Source organism: Triturus cristatus, chromosome 3_1, assembly GCF_964204655.1.
Source record: "Triturus cristatus chromosome 3_1, aTriCri1.1, whole genome shotgun sequence".
NCBI lineage: Eukaryota > Metazoa > Chordata > Amphibia > Caudata > Salamandridae > Triturus > Triturus cristatus.
Window position 1 is genome coordinate 1,172,350,991 of NC_140583.1, and position 14,738 is coordinate 1,172,365,728.

At 43.0% G+C, this 14,738-nt stretch overlaps 2 protein-coding genes across 4 annotated transcripts in view; one reads left to right on the top strand and one right to left on the bottom strand.

The window, feature by feature from the left end:
• Positions 1-14,738, bottom strand: part of ROBO3 (roundabout guidance receptor 3) — a 1,168,980-nt gene that overhangs the window by 604,159 nt on the left and 550,083 nt on the right. The gene's annotated exons all lie outside the window — the stretch shown is intronic.
• Positions 1-14,738, top strand: part of LOC146861725 (uncharacterized) — a 422,385-nt gene that overhangs the window by 36,514 nt on the left and 371,133 nt on the right. For 2 of the 3 annotated variants that reach the window (XM_085646099.1, XM_085646101.1), the window contains exon 2: positions 1,753-1,940. In XM_085646099.1, coding sequence (XP_085502225.1) covers positions 1,836-1,940 — 105 coding nt within the window. In that variant the 5' untranslated portion in view covers positions 1,753-1,835. Of the gene's footprint in view, positions 1-87; positions 1,941-14,738 lie in introns of those variants that run through there. The other variant, XM_085646100.1, reaches the window with a different exon arrangement.

The window sequence follows — 14,738 nt, forward strand, 5'->3', positions numbered from 1 at the left end:
GTATTGGAGAGGGAGTATCTGTGTGAATGGTTGTATGGGTGAGTGAGTAGATATGTGAGTGGTTATATAGATGTGTGAATGGGTATGTAAGTGGGTATGTAAGTGGGTGTGTGAGTGAGTGAGTGTGTGAATGGTTGTATAGGTGAGTAAGTGGCTGTGTTGAGAGGCTGTATGGATGAGTAAGTGTGTGTGCAAGAGGCTGTAAAGGTGAATAAGAGGGTGTGTAGTAGCTACATGGGTGAGTGTGTGGCTGTGTGAGTGGTTTAATGGGGAGTGACTGGTTGTATGAGTGGCTGTATGAGTGAGTGGGTATGTGAGTGGCTCTATGGATAAGTGAGCGGTTGTGTGAGTGCTTCTATGGAATTGTGAATGGGCATGTGGGTGGTTGCATGGGGCGTATGTAGGTGTGTGAGTAGTTCTGTGGATGATGTCACCAGTGATGTCATTTGAGAGATCATCAGTGATGTCACTAACCATGTCATGAGTGATGTAATATGTGATGTCATAAGCAGTGCATTTCGGGTATGTAGGTTCTAATTAGGTAAGGTAACTATAACTGCTGAATTTCTATGGTTTTGAATGAGTGAAATCTAAGCCAAACTATAACGTACCTGTAACCTTTTTCCAGTGAATTTCTAAGGTTTTTTAAAATTCTATTTCCTAACTATAACATCACTGTAACCTTTTTCTTCATAGTGAATTTCTAAGGTTCTATTTCTTAACTATAACATCCCTGTAACCTTTGTTTATTGCAGTGAATTTCTACTTTTTTAATGTTATTTCCTATCTGTAACCTTTGAGAGTGAATGTGTGAGTGAGCATATTAGTGTGTGAGTGGGTGTGTGAGTGTCTGAGTGGGTCTGTGAGTTGGTGTGTGAGTGGGTCTCTGAGTGGGTGCAAGAGTGTCTGAGTGAGTATCTCAGAGGGTCTTCGTGAGACTCACCTGGGGTTTTCACAGGGATGAAACGGAAGGAACAGATGCTAGATCCCAACTTCCCTCACCCACCTCCTTCACCCAACAAAGTCAAAGCAAAAGAGGAAAAGGTGGGGAAGAGGGGAAAACTAAAGAAGGAAAGGGAGAAGGAGTAGAATCCAATGGTTTGTCCGGTGTGAAGTCACATGTGTTCCTAATGGGTAAAAATATGAAAGGTAAGTATGACCATAGAACTACAAGAGTACTTATATTTAAAATGTGACCAATGTATGAGCAATACCTGTTGAATGTTCTGCTGATAGTACAGGGAAGATATGAATGACTAGAACTCGAAACCGATGCAAATGTATGTAAAAGGTAGAAGTATGTAATTTAGACATTAGGACAGCAGATTTTAAGCATTAAACAATGATAAGTGTGAAACATACCAACCTTAATGGAGACCACCATTTGCATTACATTGACCCAGAATAAAATGTAAACAATCCTTAGAACTAGGAAAAAACAAAAAAACTTATTTTCCTAGACAGGACAAAGAAGAGAAAAAATGTTGCACAAAAAAGGGACTGGGTCAGGGTATGATAACCATGTAAATCCCAAAATGAGTACCTAATATCATTCTCTTATTTTTTCCCAGCATAAGAGAAGAAGCAGCAAGTAAGTGACGGTAGAGAACTAGCTCTACACTGCTGGAGAAGTAAAGAATCAAATAATTATACATGTTGCAAACTAAGGGTTAGATATATAGTTCATCATACCGTAGACTGAGAATAAGGATTCTTTAAATACTTCTCTTTGCATTTGTCTTTCTTTTGTAGGAGCAGAAAATACAGCGTAAGGGAAACGCTGCTCGTGAGGAAAGGAACGAGGCTGGTCAGCGAGGGAATGTCGACTCTGCAACATGCCCTGGAAGAGCAGCTGTGACCCGGAAGAAAAGAAAGCTGACGACATTGGGAGAAGAACGCCTAGAACATTTCAGCTCACTGGCGCAAACTCAATGATGCAGGTCAGTGCGGGGAGAATCAGGGAACATCAAGGGAGGCCAGGCGGGGATCCGTGACAGAACGTAAAGCATGTTTCCATCGTAGACCACCCCTTTTTACAGACTCAAGCGCCGCCTTCGCAAGCTGATGAGCTTCAGCAAGTGTGGCATGCGCAGGGGGCTGCGGGCGGGGTGGTGAGCGAGGCCGCGGCACAACACTGTGAGTGGGTTTCAGAGTTTCTGAGTGGGTTTGCGAATGCTCAATGAGAGTGTCAGCCAGTCTGTGAGTGAGTGTATGAGTGTCTAAGTAGGTCTGTGAGTGGGTTCATGAGTCTCTTGAGTCAGTCTGAGTGGGTGTGTGAGTCTGAGTGGGTCTGTGAGTCAGTGCATGAATCTGCTAGTTTCTGACCTCTTTTTTTTCTCTTTCTGCTCATTGCTGACCTTTAATCTGCCTCTTTCTGCTAGTTTCTGACCTTCATTTAGCCTCTTTCTGCTCATTGTTAATCTCTATTTTGCCTCTTTCTGCTCGTTGCTGACCTCTATTTTGCCTCTTTCTGCTAGTTTCTGACCTTTATTTTGCCTCTTCTTGCTCGTTTCTAGCCTCTATTTTGCCTCTGTTTGTTTCTGACCTCTATTTTGCCTCTTTTTGCTCGTTTCTGACCTTCATTTTGCTTCTTTCTGCTTGTGTCTGATCTCTATTTTGCCCCTCCCTGCTTGTTTCTTGCCTCTATTTTGCCTCTTTCTGCTCTTTGCTAGACCTTTATTTAGCCTCTTTCTGCTAGTTTCTGATCTCTATTTTGCCTCTTCCTGTTTGTTGCTGACCTTTATTTTGCCCCTTTCTGCTCGTTGCTGACTTTATTCTGCCTTCTTCTGCTCATTTCTGACCTTTATTCTGCCTCTTTCTGGTAATATCTCACCTTTACCTTGTCTCTGTCTTCTCGCTGCTGGCCTCTATTCTGCCTCCTTCTGCTAGTTTTAGGCATCTATTTTGCCTCTTTCTGCTTGTTTCTTTTTATTAGCTTGCCTCTTTCTGCTCATTGCTGACCTCTATTTTGCCTCTTTCTCATTTCTGACCTTTATTTTGCCTTTTTTTTTTTTTACTAGTTTCTGACTTGGTGGGCAACCCAGGACACAGCAGGAGACTGGCCCTGGGGGGTGGCGGTCCCCAGGACCATGTATTGCTTCAGGAGTGGGGCCACGTGACCCCCTTCCTTTTTCTGCACAGGCTGGCCCAGGGGGTTTGTGGTCCTGGGGCTGTATATGGCCCAGGCCTCCCAGTTTTATATATTAGATAGGCCCTGGGGAGGTCGTGGTCCCCGATGCCCCGGGGAGGGCCCTGCGGCTCCCTTTAATATGTTCTTTTTTTGCCCCGGAGGTGGGGATCCCGTTGCTTCTACAAAGCCCAGGAGGGGAGGTATGAGCACCCCCCTATTTCTACAATAATAAAGTCCCTGGGAGGTGGTTGTCCTTTTTTCTAAAAATGCAGCCGGTGATTTTGCAGCAAAATTGGAAACAAAATTCTAGACCCAGCAGGGTCCCACTGGGACCCCACCACTACATCACTGTCACTGAACTTGTCATGAGTAATGTAATATTTGAGGTCATAAGAAATGCATTGCAGAAGCATAAGAAGTTATAGTTAGTTCAGGTAACTATAAGTGCCAAATTTCACTGGTTTTGCACAAGTGAAATCTGAGCCTAACTATAACATCCCTGTAACCTTTGGTTTTTTTCAGTGAATTTCGAAGTTTATTTTAATTCTTTTTGGTAACTATAACAACCTTGTAATCTTATGATTTTTAATTGAATTTGTAAGGTTTTTTCAAAATCCAATTCCTAACCATAACGTCCCTGTAACATTTGTTTTTTTGTGTGAATTTCTAAGTTTTTTAACTAGTAGTCATGTTTGTAGACTGGTGAACATAGGGGGCGAGGCCTCTGACAAGGTCTTAGGAATTCTACTGTGTTGGACTTACTGGAGTTAACAGGAGGGCTTCTGGGCCCCCAAGAACCCTCAGCATCCAAGATGACTTCATCCCCCAACCATCAGTGCGCCAGGAGGTGCATTTGCAGAGTGGTGAAGAAAGGGGAAGTGGCCTCCGAAGTCCTATCAGCAGTCACGCTCTCTGGGACTTACTGGAGGTAACAGGAGGGCTTGTTCTCCCCAAAGGACCCTCAGCATCCAAGGGGGCGTCATCCATCATTCCACTGTGTCGGAATTAATGGAGGTAACGTGACGGGCTGTTTGCCCCAAGGAACCTCAGCATCCAAGGGGATTTGATTCGCCCCACCAGCAGTGTGCTGAGAGGCAAGTTTGTAGAGTGGTGGAGAAAGGGGGCATGGCCTCTGAGCACCTCTCAGCAATCCCATTGTGTGGGACTTTCTGGAGGTAACAGGAGGTCTTGTTGGCCCTATGGACATTCAGCAGCCAAGGTGACTTCATCCCCCAACCAGCAGCACGCCAGGAGGTGCAATTGCAGAGTGCTGAGGAAAGGGGGAAGGGCGTCCGACATCATGCCAGTAGCCTTTACATATATATTTTTTTTAATTATAAGGTGAGGGGGCCATGTGTCCCCCTTCCCTGAGCCGATTTTGGCCCCGGCGACCCCATCCCCCAGGACCAAGTATTTTTAGAATGGGGAGAGGAGCCGCACAGCCCCTCGCCTTGGGAAAATTAGGGCCCCGGTGACCCATCACCCGGGGCCCGACTTTTTATTCTTTGTATTTTTTCTTAATAAAGAAAGGGGGGCTGTGTAGCCCCCATACCCTGGGCCGATTTTGACCCTGGATCTGCCCTTAGTTTTTTTTTAAACATGGGAGGGAGCGAAATAGGCCCCCTCCTGGGCTGGTTTTTTACCCGGGGACTTCAACCCCGGGGCCTGGCCTCTTTGATGGGTTCCCTGGTCCAACCCAGGGCACCCAGTTTTTAATGTTGGGGTCCGCTAGGAGAGCCTGAAAGCCCCTGTGGTCCCTGCCAGCTCCCCACATCCAGAGGAAGCCAGCACTGCTAAACATGCAGCTTCCTTTGTCCAAAAGCAATTCTGCTCCGCTTCTAGTAAGAAGGATAATTCTTTGCGCTCTTGCTTACTAGAAACAGAGTAAAGTTTGCTATGGCTTAGCGAGAGAGGTTTCACTCCCACCAAGCCATAGCAAACAGCTACCTCCCTATGGTGCACACCTTGGGAGGTAGCAGGAGCCGGCCCTAGGGGGTGGCAGTCCCCAGGGCTATTTATAGCTCCACGAGAGGGGCTCACGCCCACCTCCTTTACAGAATACATACTTGGGGAGGAGGTGGTCACTGGAGCTGCAGGGGGCTACACACCCCACCTTTGAATTTTAACCATTTGCCCTGGGGAAATGGTGGCCCCTCGAGCTGCGGGGGGGGGGGCTGGCCCCTCCTGCATTCAATCATCATTTGCTTTGGGGGTGGTCCCTAGGGCACAGGAGATGCCAAGGGCAACCCTCATATAATTCGACCAAAATGCCCCAACAGCTGGCATCCACGGGGCTTTAAGGATCCAAAGAGGAGGGCCCGTGGACCCCATGCACTCCCCTCCTATATGTTATACACATGCCCCCAGGACCTGGCCCACCCAGGAGATTACTAATGAGCACTGATTTCCGTGCTTCTGTATAAAAAAATAAAAATAAATTCTGTGAGATTTGTGGATCCAGAGCGATTCCCACTGAAATGTTTTAAAAAAAGATGCCTTTTGGCCCTGCTGTGTCCCTGTGGGACCGCCCCCCCCCCCCCCCAAGAGTCCAAGGGGGTCACAGTGTTTCTACCCTGCTCCCTTTTACAACATTTTCTTCCTGTGACCGAGTCACAAGATGGCTACCAACACTTCCTGGTTTGAAGTGTTGGCAGCCAATCAGATCTCAGCGTGAGATTGGAAGGGGTCACAGTCTTTGGAATCCCATTTGTCATCGTCACAAAACTTTCAAGACAGCAGCTGAATTGAGTGTCGAACTCGTTTTGAAAATTCCACATAGATTCGTGACAAAATGCCAAAGTTATTAGTACAACTAAAAACGCTCTTCCATTAGAAACAACATCCTACCTGTAACTACCCAGTTATAGGTAGGTATATATATATATATATATATATATATATATATATATATATATATATATATATTACCTACTGGCGGTCGCCAGTAGGTAGTTATAGTTAGGACCCCTTTTCCATAGGAAATCCGCAACATTCTATTTTGAATAACTTTGGCGCCGGTCGACGAATCCTCGCGAATTTCTCAAAATAGGTGGGGCGCTACGCTCCGCTCCTACCCTGAAAGTCTCGGGAGGATACGTCAAGCGGGGGCTGAGATAAAAGGGGGGTCCCAAAACGCGTTTTTCCCATGCATTTTTCCATAGGACCTTTAGACAGGGCTACAGCCCGAACGGCTGAACAGAATTACTTGAAATTTGGCAGAGAGGGAGTCCTCAGGTCAAGGAAGTGCCTTTTGTAGGTTTGGTGTAAATCTGTTCAGTAGATTCTGAGAAAATAGCCTTTAAATCAATATATATATCTGAGCCAGCTTACGGTACGCTTACCGTAAGCTTACCGTACGCGTACGGTGGCGTGCGCGAGCGCGATTCTGATTGGCTCTTAGATCTTAGTAAACATTCGAATCGGCCGAAACCAGGAAGCGGCGGCCGCCATTTTCTCTCTCGCACTGAGAGTTAGGTTGTCAAATAAAACCAATACACATGTAAAGGAGCTGTTTTGACAGCTCACACACACATAGCCATGTTGAGGGAGTCCCCCAAGACCCCCCAAGGCCAAAAATGCCATTTTTATTTTTTCGCTAATTTCGCGGAGTACGCTTACCGTACACGTACGGTAAAAAATATTTTTAAAAAACCACTATTCACACTCTCCCCACCCCCCGTGCTTTTGGTGGCCGTAGGCCTCCAAATGCGCAGGGCTTATCTATGATGTGAAAAACCACAATATTTTTAACAAAAATAATAAAAGAAAAAATTATCCACACTCTCTCCACCCCGTGTGCAAATGGTGCCCGAAGGGCACCATTTGTGCATGGCTTATAAGCACCGTAAGCACAGTAAGCACCGCGTGCTTACTGTGCGCGCACGGTGCGCAAAGCGCACCGTGCGCGCACGGAACGAACTGCGTTAAGTGGGCGCGCACGCCACGAATGGCGTAAAGTAACTTAGCATTTAAAAAACCGTACAAATTCACTGAAAAAACCATAGGTTTCACACACGTTATAGTTAGGAATTAGCATTTAAAAAACCTTGCAAATTCACTGAAAAAACCATAGGTTTCACACATGTTATAGTTAGCGGAAATTTTACTGATAAAAAACCAGTGAAATTCCCCCGTTATAGTTAGTGCAGGCAACTATAACTCACGCGACCGCAATCTTCTGCTGATGACATATGTGTCTTTATGAAAAAAAAATATTTGGAATATATGTATAGCTAAAAATGTATGGAAGAAGACATGGGCAAATAAGTGTCTAAATACAGTATTAGCATCAGCAGAAGATTGCGGTCGCGTGAGTTATAGTTGCCTGCACTAACTATAACGGGGGAATTTCACTGGTTTTTTATCAGTAAAATTTCCGCTAACTATAACATGTGTGAAACCTATGGTTTTTTCAGTGAATTTGCAAGGTTTTTTAAATGCTAATTCCTAACTATAACGTGTGTGAAACCTATGGTTTTTTCAGTGAATATATATATATATATATGTATATATACCTACCTACCTATAACTAGGTAGTTACAGGTAGGATGTTGTTACTAATGGAAGAGCGTTTTTAGTTGTACTAATAACTTTGGCATTTTATATATATATATATATATATATATATATATATATATATATATATATATATATATATATATATATATATATATATATATATATATTATTCAACCCTTTCCCGTAGGAGAGAAAACAGGTCGCACTCCGGTAAGTAGTTTCAAAAGTATATCCAATGTTTATTTCGCAACATCCATTCTGGAAAACAAAAACCAACTCTTTTCGGTCTCCCCTGAGATCTTGATCACGGTTACGCCCCTCACCAATGTGTTGCATATTTAAAGCAAAAGGTGCTTACATCATTTCCTGTGTAAACTCTTGTGGGGCATTATGGGATTCGTAGTTTAATATTTACGTCACTGCATTTGCGTGTAAAATATAACAATTCTATGTGAAAGATTTTTACTACTGCATTTATAAGGTATAATCCTAAACAATTATTATATATATTGGAATAATTGGAGAACATATTGTATATATCACCAAATCTTTCGGTTCATGCCTCTAGTGGCTTTTGAGTATTCATTCATATTATAATTTTTATTCCATGCCTGGAAATTACCCCATAAATTTCCAAAGAAGTATATACAAAGCAAAATCACATAAATGCCAAAATGGCGAAATGAGTTTGTTAATGATTTCAGTTCTCTATATATATATGAAAGGCTGAAAGATTATCATTCTCTGAATGATAAGTTCACATCTATTCAGTTCATTCGATTTCTTTAAACTGCTATTTTTTGTCATCATGTTAGTTACAAATGTGTATAAAGTTCCTCACTTTGGTTCAATCCATGCGGTGTTAAAGAGCGTAAATTCAAAATATATCTTGACTCTTTTTGTCTCCGTTTTTTCTCTCTGTCACGGCCTCGCTCTTGTTTTTTAACCATGTCAATCCCATAAAAGGTTAAATTCTTCCAATTACTATCATGGTTAGTTTCCATGTGTTTTGCGACTGCATTTGTTCTGTCCTTGTGAATAGTTGCCCTCACATGTTCTAGAATCCGTTTTTTTAGTTCACATATCGTGCTACCGACATATTTAAGTTGGCATGGGCATTCTATTACATACACAACATACTGACTCTTGCACGTAATTAAATCTTGATGTAGACGTAGATCCAGACATTGAAGCAGAAATTGAAGTAGAAAAATCCCCGGCTCACGTCTCCGTGCCTGTACCTAGAGCAGTTAGAGCTTGTAGAAAAACCCAGTGCAAAAGTGGTGGGCCACGTTCTGGTAGAAAAAAGACAACCACTGCACCTAAAAATTCGGACAAGGTTGAGGTAAATGGGTCACATGGTGACAAAGTGAAAAAGGATGAGGATGAGCAAATTAAAAAAATAGCTAGCATGATCGATTTAAAGATTAAGTGTATCATAAAACCGTTGGTGGCTAAAATCGATCAGCTCATGGCAGAGGTAACAAGACTGAGTGTTCTTCTAAAGACAGTGGAGGAGGTGGGTAGTAATTTAACCCTGGTGCCAAGTAAAGCTGCATTAAACGTGGAGCACCCTATGTGTGGGGTAGGGGCTGAAGAAATAGTGACATTGAATCCTCCCCCTACTCAACCCATAGTAGGCAAGGTCGATCAGAATGTAGCCAAAGAAGATCCCCCATTAAGACCTGCTGTATTGCATCCAGAGAGAGACCCATTCCAATGCATCGTCGAGGCTTCCCCCCTCGTATTAGTCCTTGCTAATGCACCTACCCTGTCACCAGGCAAAGTGGAATCTACATCTTCCTTGATTAGCAAATCTTTGCATTGGATGTTAAATAATATGAAGATGTCTCCTTGGGGTGAACAACAACTAGCAGGGGAAATTATTATGGCAAGAAGAGTAGCATGGCTAGGGAACAACCCGAACAAATTTGCGGGAGACTGTATAGTTCTTAATTTCTCAAGTCCAGGTGTACTTCCTAACGTCTTGGCAAATATATTTCCCCCTCATCGAAGGGGTACCGCCATAATCCCACTAACACTGGAATATTTCTATCGTAAGGGAGGAAGTGAAGTGAATCCGATGAGACTAAGACCAAAGCGGACTCCTGTCTCTAACAAATGGTGTAGGAGTGACTTAAATAGTGATTGGGGTATTAGCTTGGAAAATAGGTTTGGGGTCTTGTCCGATCTGAATGAATGTGACTGACTTGAAAGGGATGGTAGACTGGAGAAAAAGAATAAAGTCAAACCTATAGAGCAGAGATTAATCTCATCGAATGTTGATCTTCTCCCCCGACCAGAAATGATGGGAGTATCTAACCACCCAGAGAGACAGCTTGAGAAAACCGACCCAGTCCAACCAACTTGCTCTAACCCTTTAGATAAATGTGAGAGCCTAGGATCAGGGGTATTAACAACAGAGCATTTCGGCATGTCATTTACTAATGTTGAGTATGAGTCTGAGACGGAGGGTGAGATTCAAAGTTTGTTAACAATACAAGACCCTTCTTGTCTCTCAACAGTTGAGGTAGGGTTGACCTTTCTTTCCTGGAACCTTGCTGGAATCGGTAATAAGTTAACATCTCCTGAATGGTGAAGCTTTATTGACCAGTTCGATATCATCCTTTTTCAGGAATCCTGGTCATTGGTTCCGGTTCATCGCTTGGGGTTCCTTAATTTCCAGGTACCCGCTATTAAAAAAATCAAAGGTCGGCCATCAGGGGGCTTGATAATTTGGATCCGCCAATCACTATGCTGCAAAATTAAGCAACAGCTTTTTATCAAATGACATCTTGGGAGTGAACATTACATGGGCCCCTGGCCATGGAGTGGCAATTTTTAACATTTATGCTAGAGGGATGGTTGGGGGACATACATCCGACGTAATCGCTGCCCTCGATCTTCAGCTTGAAGCACTTCCAACCCAGCTGTCTATTATTGTGGGAGGTGATGTTAATACCACATTTGAGCCACTTGGATATGAGGACCAATTTCTTGCTGCTGAGGAGGACAGTAAATGGGGCATCCCTCAGTTGGAACTTCCCGCAGTTAAAAGATGGTCAGCAGTAGCTATTCAACTCAAAGCCTTATGTTTAGAGAGAGGGCTCAGAGCAGCCAATGGGCGTACTCCGTCTGATCGCCAGGGAGTAAAAACATTTGAGAATGGTAGGTCCTCCAGTCGCATAGACTACTTCCTGGTGGATATTAGAGAATGGCATAGGTTGATTGATATGACCATAAAAATTAGGGTGGAGAGTGACCACAACCCTCTCTGCATGGAATTCCAAGCACCTAAGGGGTTTAGAGAACTTAAATTAGGGGGGGGGGGGGAATCACCTTGGATATTGTAGCCTCAAATAATATGCGCCACGTTAAATGGGGCAGATTTATTGAGAACCCAGAGAAGTTGGAGGATCTTAAAAAAGTAGTGATAGACGAAGTGGCTAACATAAACATTCAATCTGCCAATCAAAACTTCCCCCAAGCTATGCTTGAGGCTCATACCCACTTCTTTATTAAACTTCAAGGGTTCTTTACGAAGACCACAAAAGCAGATAAGGCTAATAAAATAAAAATATCTGAGGCGGGATGGTACAATAAAGCTTGCAGAGTAGCCCGCCAGAACCTCAGTGCTGAACTTAGATCTAGAAATATTCCAGGCGTGAGAAAGGCTAGAGAGATATACAGGCACACACAGAAAGTGGCCAAGAAACAGTGGGACGAGGAACAGTGGCGTGATCTCAAATCTGCCTGTATAGCTAACGATCAAAAGCAATTTTGGGCCATAGTCAAGTGGGATAGAGGAGGGTCAGCTCAACCGCCCCAAAATAATGTTGCCAAACACCAGTGGGTTGATTTTTTTAGACCACAATACGCCTGCAATCCATCTGAAGGAGTGAGTTCACTTCCCCCCACTATCTTCTATCAAAGTCAGCTATTTACGACTAAAGATGCCAACCTAGCACTAGACTGCGTGACTGGGGGTAGAGCCCCAGGAATGGATGGCATTCCAGCCGATGTGTTTTTAAGTGATAGATTATCTTGGTGTCAATATTTTGAATGGTTAGCTAATTCTGTGGCCAAGGGTGCGCCTATCCCCACCTCATGGAAAGGAGCGGAAATAATTCCGGTCTTTAAAAAGGGTGACAAATCACTCCCCAGTAATTATAGACCTATCAGTCTTATAAACTCAGCCCAAAAACTTATAGGTCGATTAGTGCAAAGCAAACTGCAATCTTGGGTAGAAGAAAATGATATTTTGTCCCCATATCAAGCAGGTTTTCGACCCTGTACCAGCTCTGTTGATCAGGTTTTTTTTTAGCACTTTATTGGAGGAACGTGACTTTGACCAATGGGACACTTTATGCGGTCTTTGTAGACCTAAAATCAGCCTTTGATTTAGTCCCCCGTTCTAAACTTTGGAGGGTTCTCGCTGAAGCAGGGATGGCGCCGGAACTGTTAACGCTTCTTGTCCGCTTGCATGAGAATAATTACGCAAGAATTAGGTGGGGGGCACAGGGTGAGGTGACCGACTCATTTCCTGTCGAGCGTGGTGTCCGACAGGGGTGTGTCTTGGCACCAACGTTGTTTTCTCTGTACATCAACGGTATAGTAGATCACCTTAGTCGCTCTCCCACAGATGCCCCGGTATTAGCGGGGGCTCGCGTGCCAGTCCTCATGTTTGCTGACGACACGCTGATAGTTTCTCGGACTCCGAGTGGGCTCCAGAAGGCAATAAACGCGTTTGGAGATTTCTGCCAAACGCGTGGGCTTGAGCTAAACACCTCCAAAACCAAGTTCATGTCCCTGAACCAGCGGAAAACATTCAAAGGTGTAATCAATTTTAATGGTATTCCATTAGAACAGGTTGAGGCATTCACGTATTTAGGAATATCTCTCCAGAGTAATATGAGCTGGAAAAATCACATTGATATGGCTGTTTTAAAATTTCACCAGCTGGCGGGTGTAATTGCTTTTAAACATAAATCTTCTCTACTAAGCCCATTATTCCTGCCCTAGAAATTTACAACATGAAGGTCATAAGTGCCTCTCTCTACGGTTCGGAATTGTGGGGTTTTGCTAACTTGAAACAACTAACATTGGCAGAGAATAAGTTTATACGCTGTCTAGTTGGGGTTCCCCAAAGTACCCCCACTGTTCCGCTTGCATATGATCTTGGCAGGAAAAAAATAGAGAATTTAGCACGGTTACGTCCCCTACTGTACTGGAGACAGATTATGACAACTCCCAAACTAGCCCACTATGCTACTGCCCTGAAGGATATTACCAGAGCAGATCGTTTCCATTCCATTTCATGGCTTAAGGAAATTAGGGGTTTGCTAATAAAGTTGGAACTAGACCACCTATGGTTCAAGCTTCCCATCAAAGTCAACTTTAAAAAAAATGTACTGGGACATGATTTTGATGTCTGCCCATAGTTTTGGTTCAAATGCTAAGTTAACGGATCGCTTTCTTGACATTAAACCTGTACCATTTTGTGAGGCTTATTGGGATATCATAGAAAGCCTCCCTGATAGAAAACTGTATTTCCAGTTCAGAATTGGGACTCTTCCTGTAAAAGCGTTCACCCATAAATGGTCATCTACTCGGGACATCAAGTCTCACTGTTGCAAAGATCTGACTGAGGATATAGGCCATCTGTTGTTCGTATGTCCCCTGTATACTAGCCCCCGTCGTAAGTGGCTAAAACCAGTGTGTATAAACCTGGGGACACGCAGTTACAAAGAGGCATTAAGAATACTTGAATCAGATTGCACCCCCTGCATGGCAATTGCTGTTGCAAAATTTTTAGGGTGGGCCTGGATTATACGCACTCGCACTTTAAAGCCTCCAGAAGCTAGCCAATGAACTTTATGACATCGAATAATGTATGATTAACTTTTTTAATTATGTCTTTTTCTGAATTGTTTTAATTTACTGTTGTTTAAATTTGTAATCTTGCCAACTGACAGCACGATGGTTTAATGAGTTTTTATAAAAATAATGAATTTTATATTGTAGTATTTATAGTGTTGTGTTAGGATGTATACTTGCTTTTATGACAGCTGTCGAATAAAGCTTTTGAAATTTGTAATTAAATCTTGTATCTTCCAGATTTTGCCATCCGCTAATTTAATCTCTTGAGTGTTTCTCGCGATTTGGCATACTTTGCAGTTATGACACTTTTTAAATCCTTTGCTTTGTAGCCCCAATTTTTTCTTTTCCTTATGAAAATGACTTAAGCTTCAGCCTTTGGGAAAGCAAATATGGAATCACGAGAGGCTAAAAGATTAGAACTGCTACAAACAACGGAATTTTTTGAAACACAAGTAACAGAGGAAGGAGATCCAAAGTCAAAAAGAAAATCGGATGTTAAAACAAAATTGAAAACATGGGAAAAGATTTCGAAAAAAGAAATAAATAAATGGTGGGAGGTTACCACCTTAAAAAAGTACATCGAAGTACAAAGAGTACCAAGAGGACTGAGGATCCATTTAATGCCCAGCCACCAAGATTCAAGTAATTAACTTTTACAGGAGTGGGGAGAGTACATCCTAAATTCTTCATTAGGATTAATGAACATACTCATAAAACACATCGAGCTTGCGCTACAAAAAATTAAAAGTCAATTAACAGAAATTGAGAAGGAATTATCCACAATGGAATTATCCCCAGAAATGAGAAAGTTCAAAAGTGAATTAGAAAAACAAATTGAAATCCATGAGGAGTCAGTACAAACACGTAAACGCATCAAATTTCAACGGGATAAAGAAGATTACAACGAAGGATGCATCTTCACGTATGCACGAAAATTTGATTTATTAAAACAACATGAATATATGAGTCACGCAGGAAGTACTTCCGATAGCCTCTCCTCCATCACGTCCACAGATCAAAGCGAAGGAGAAAACGTGCAAAGAATAGACAAAAGCAAACAGTCTTTTTTAGGCGATATGCGGCTAGTCCTACAACAGCGTCAATGGGAACAAACGAGGGGCTTCCAGTCGCAAAATCAAAGAGGCCGTGGGAGAGGAAAAGGAAGACCATGCACAAACAGACAAGAAGAGGAAGGCGGGGCGTCCGGTGG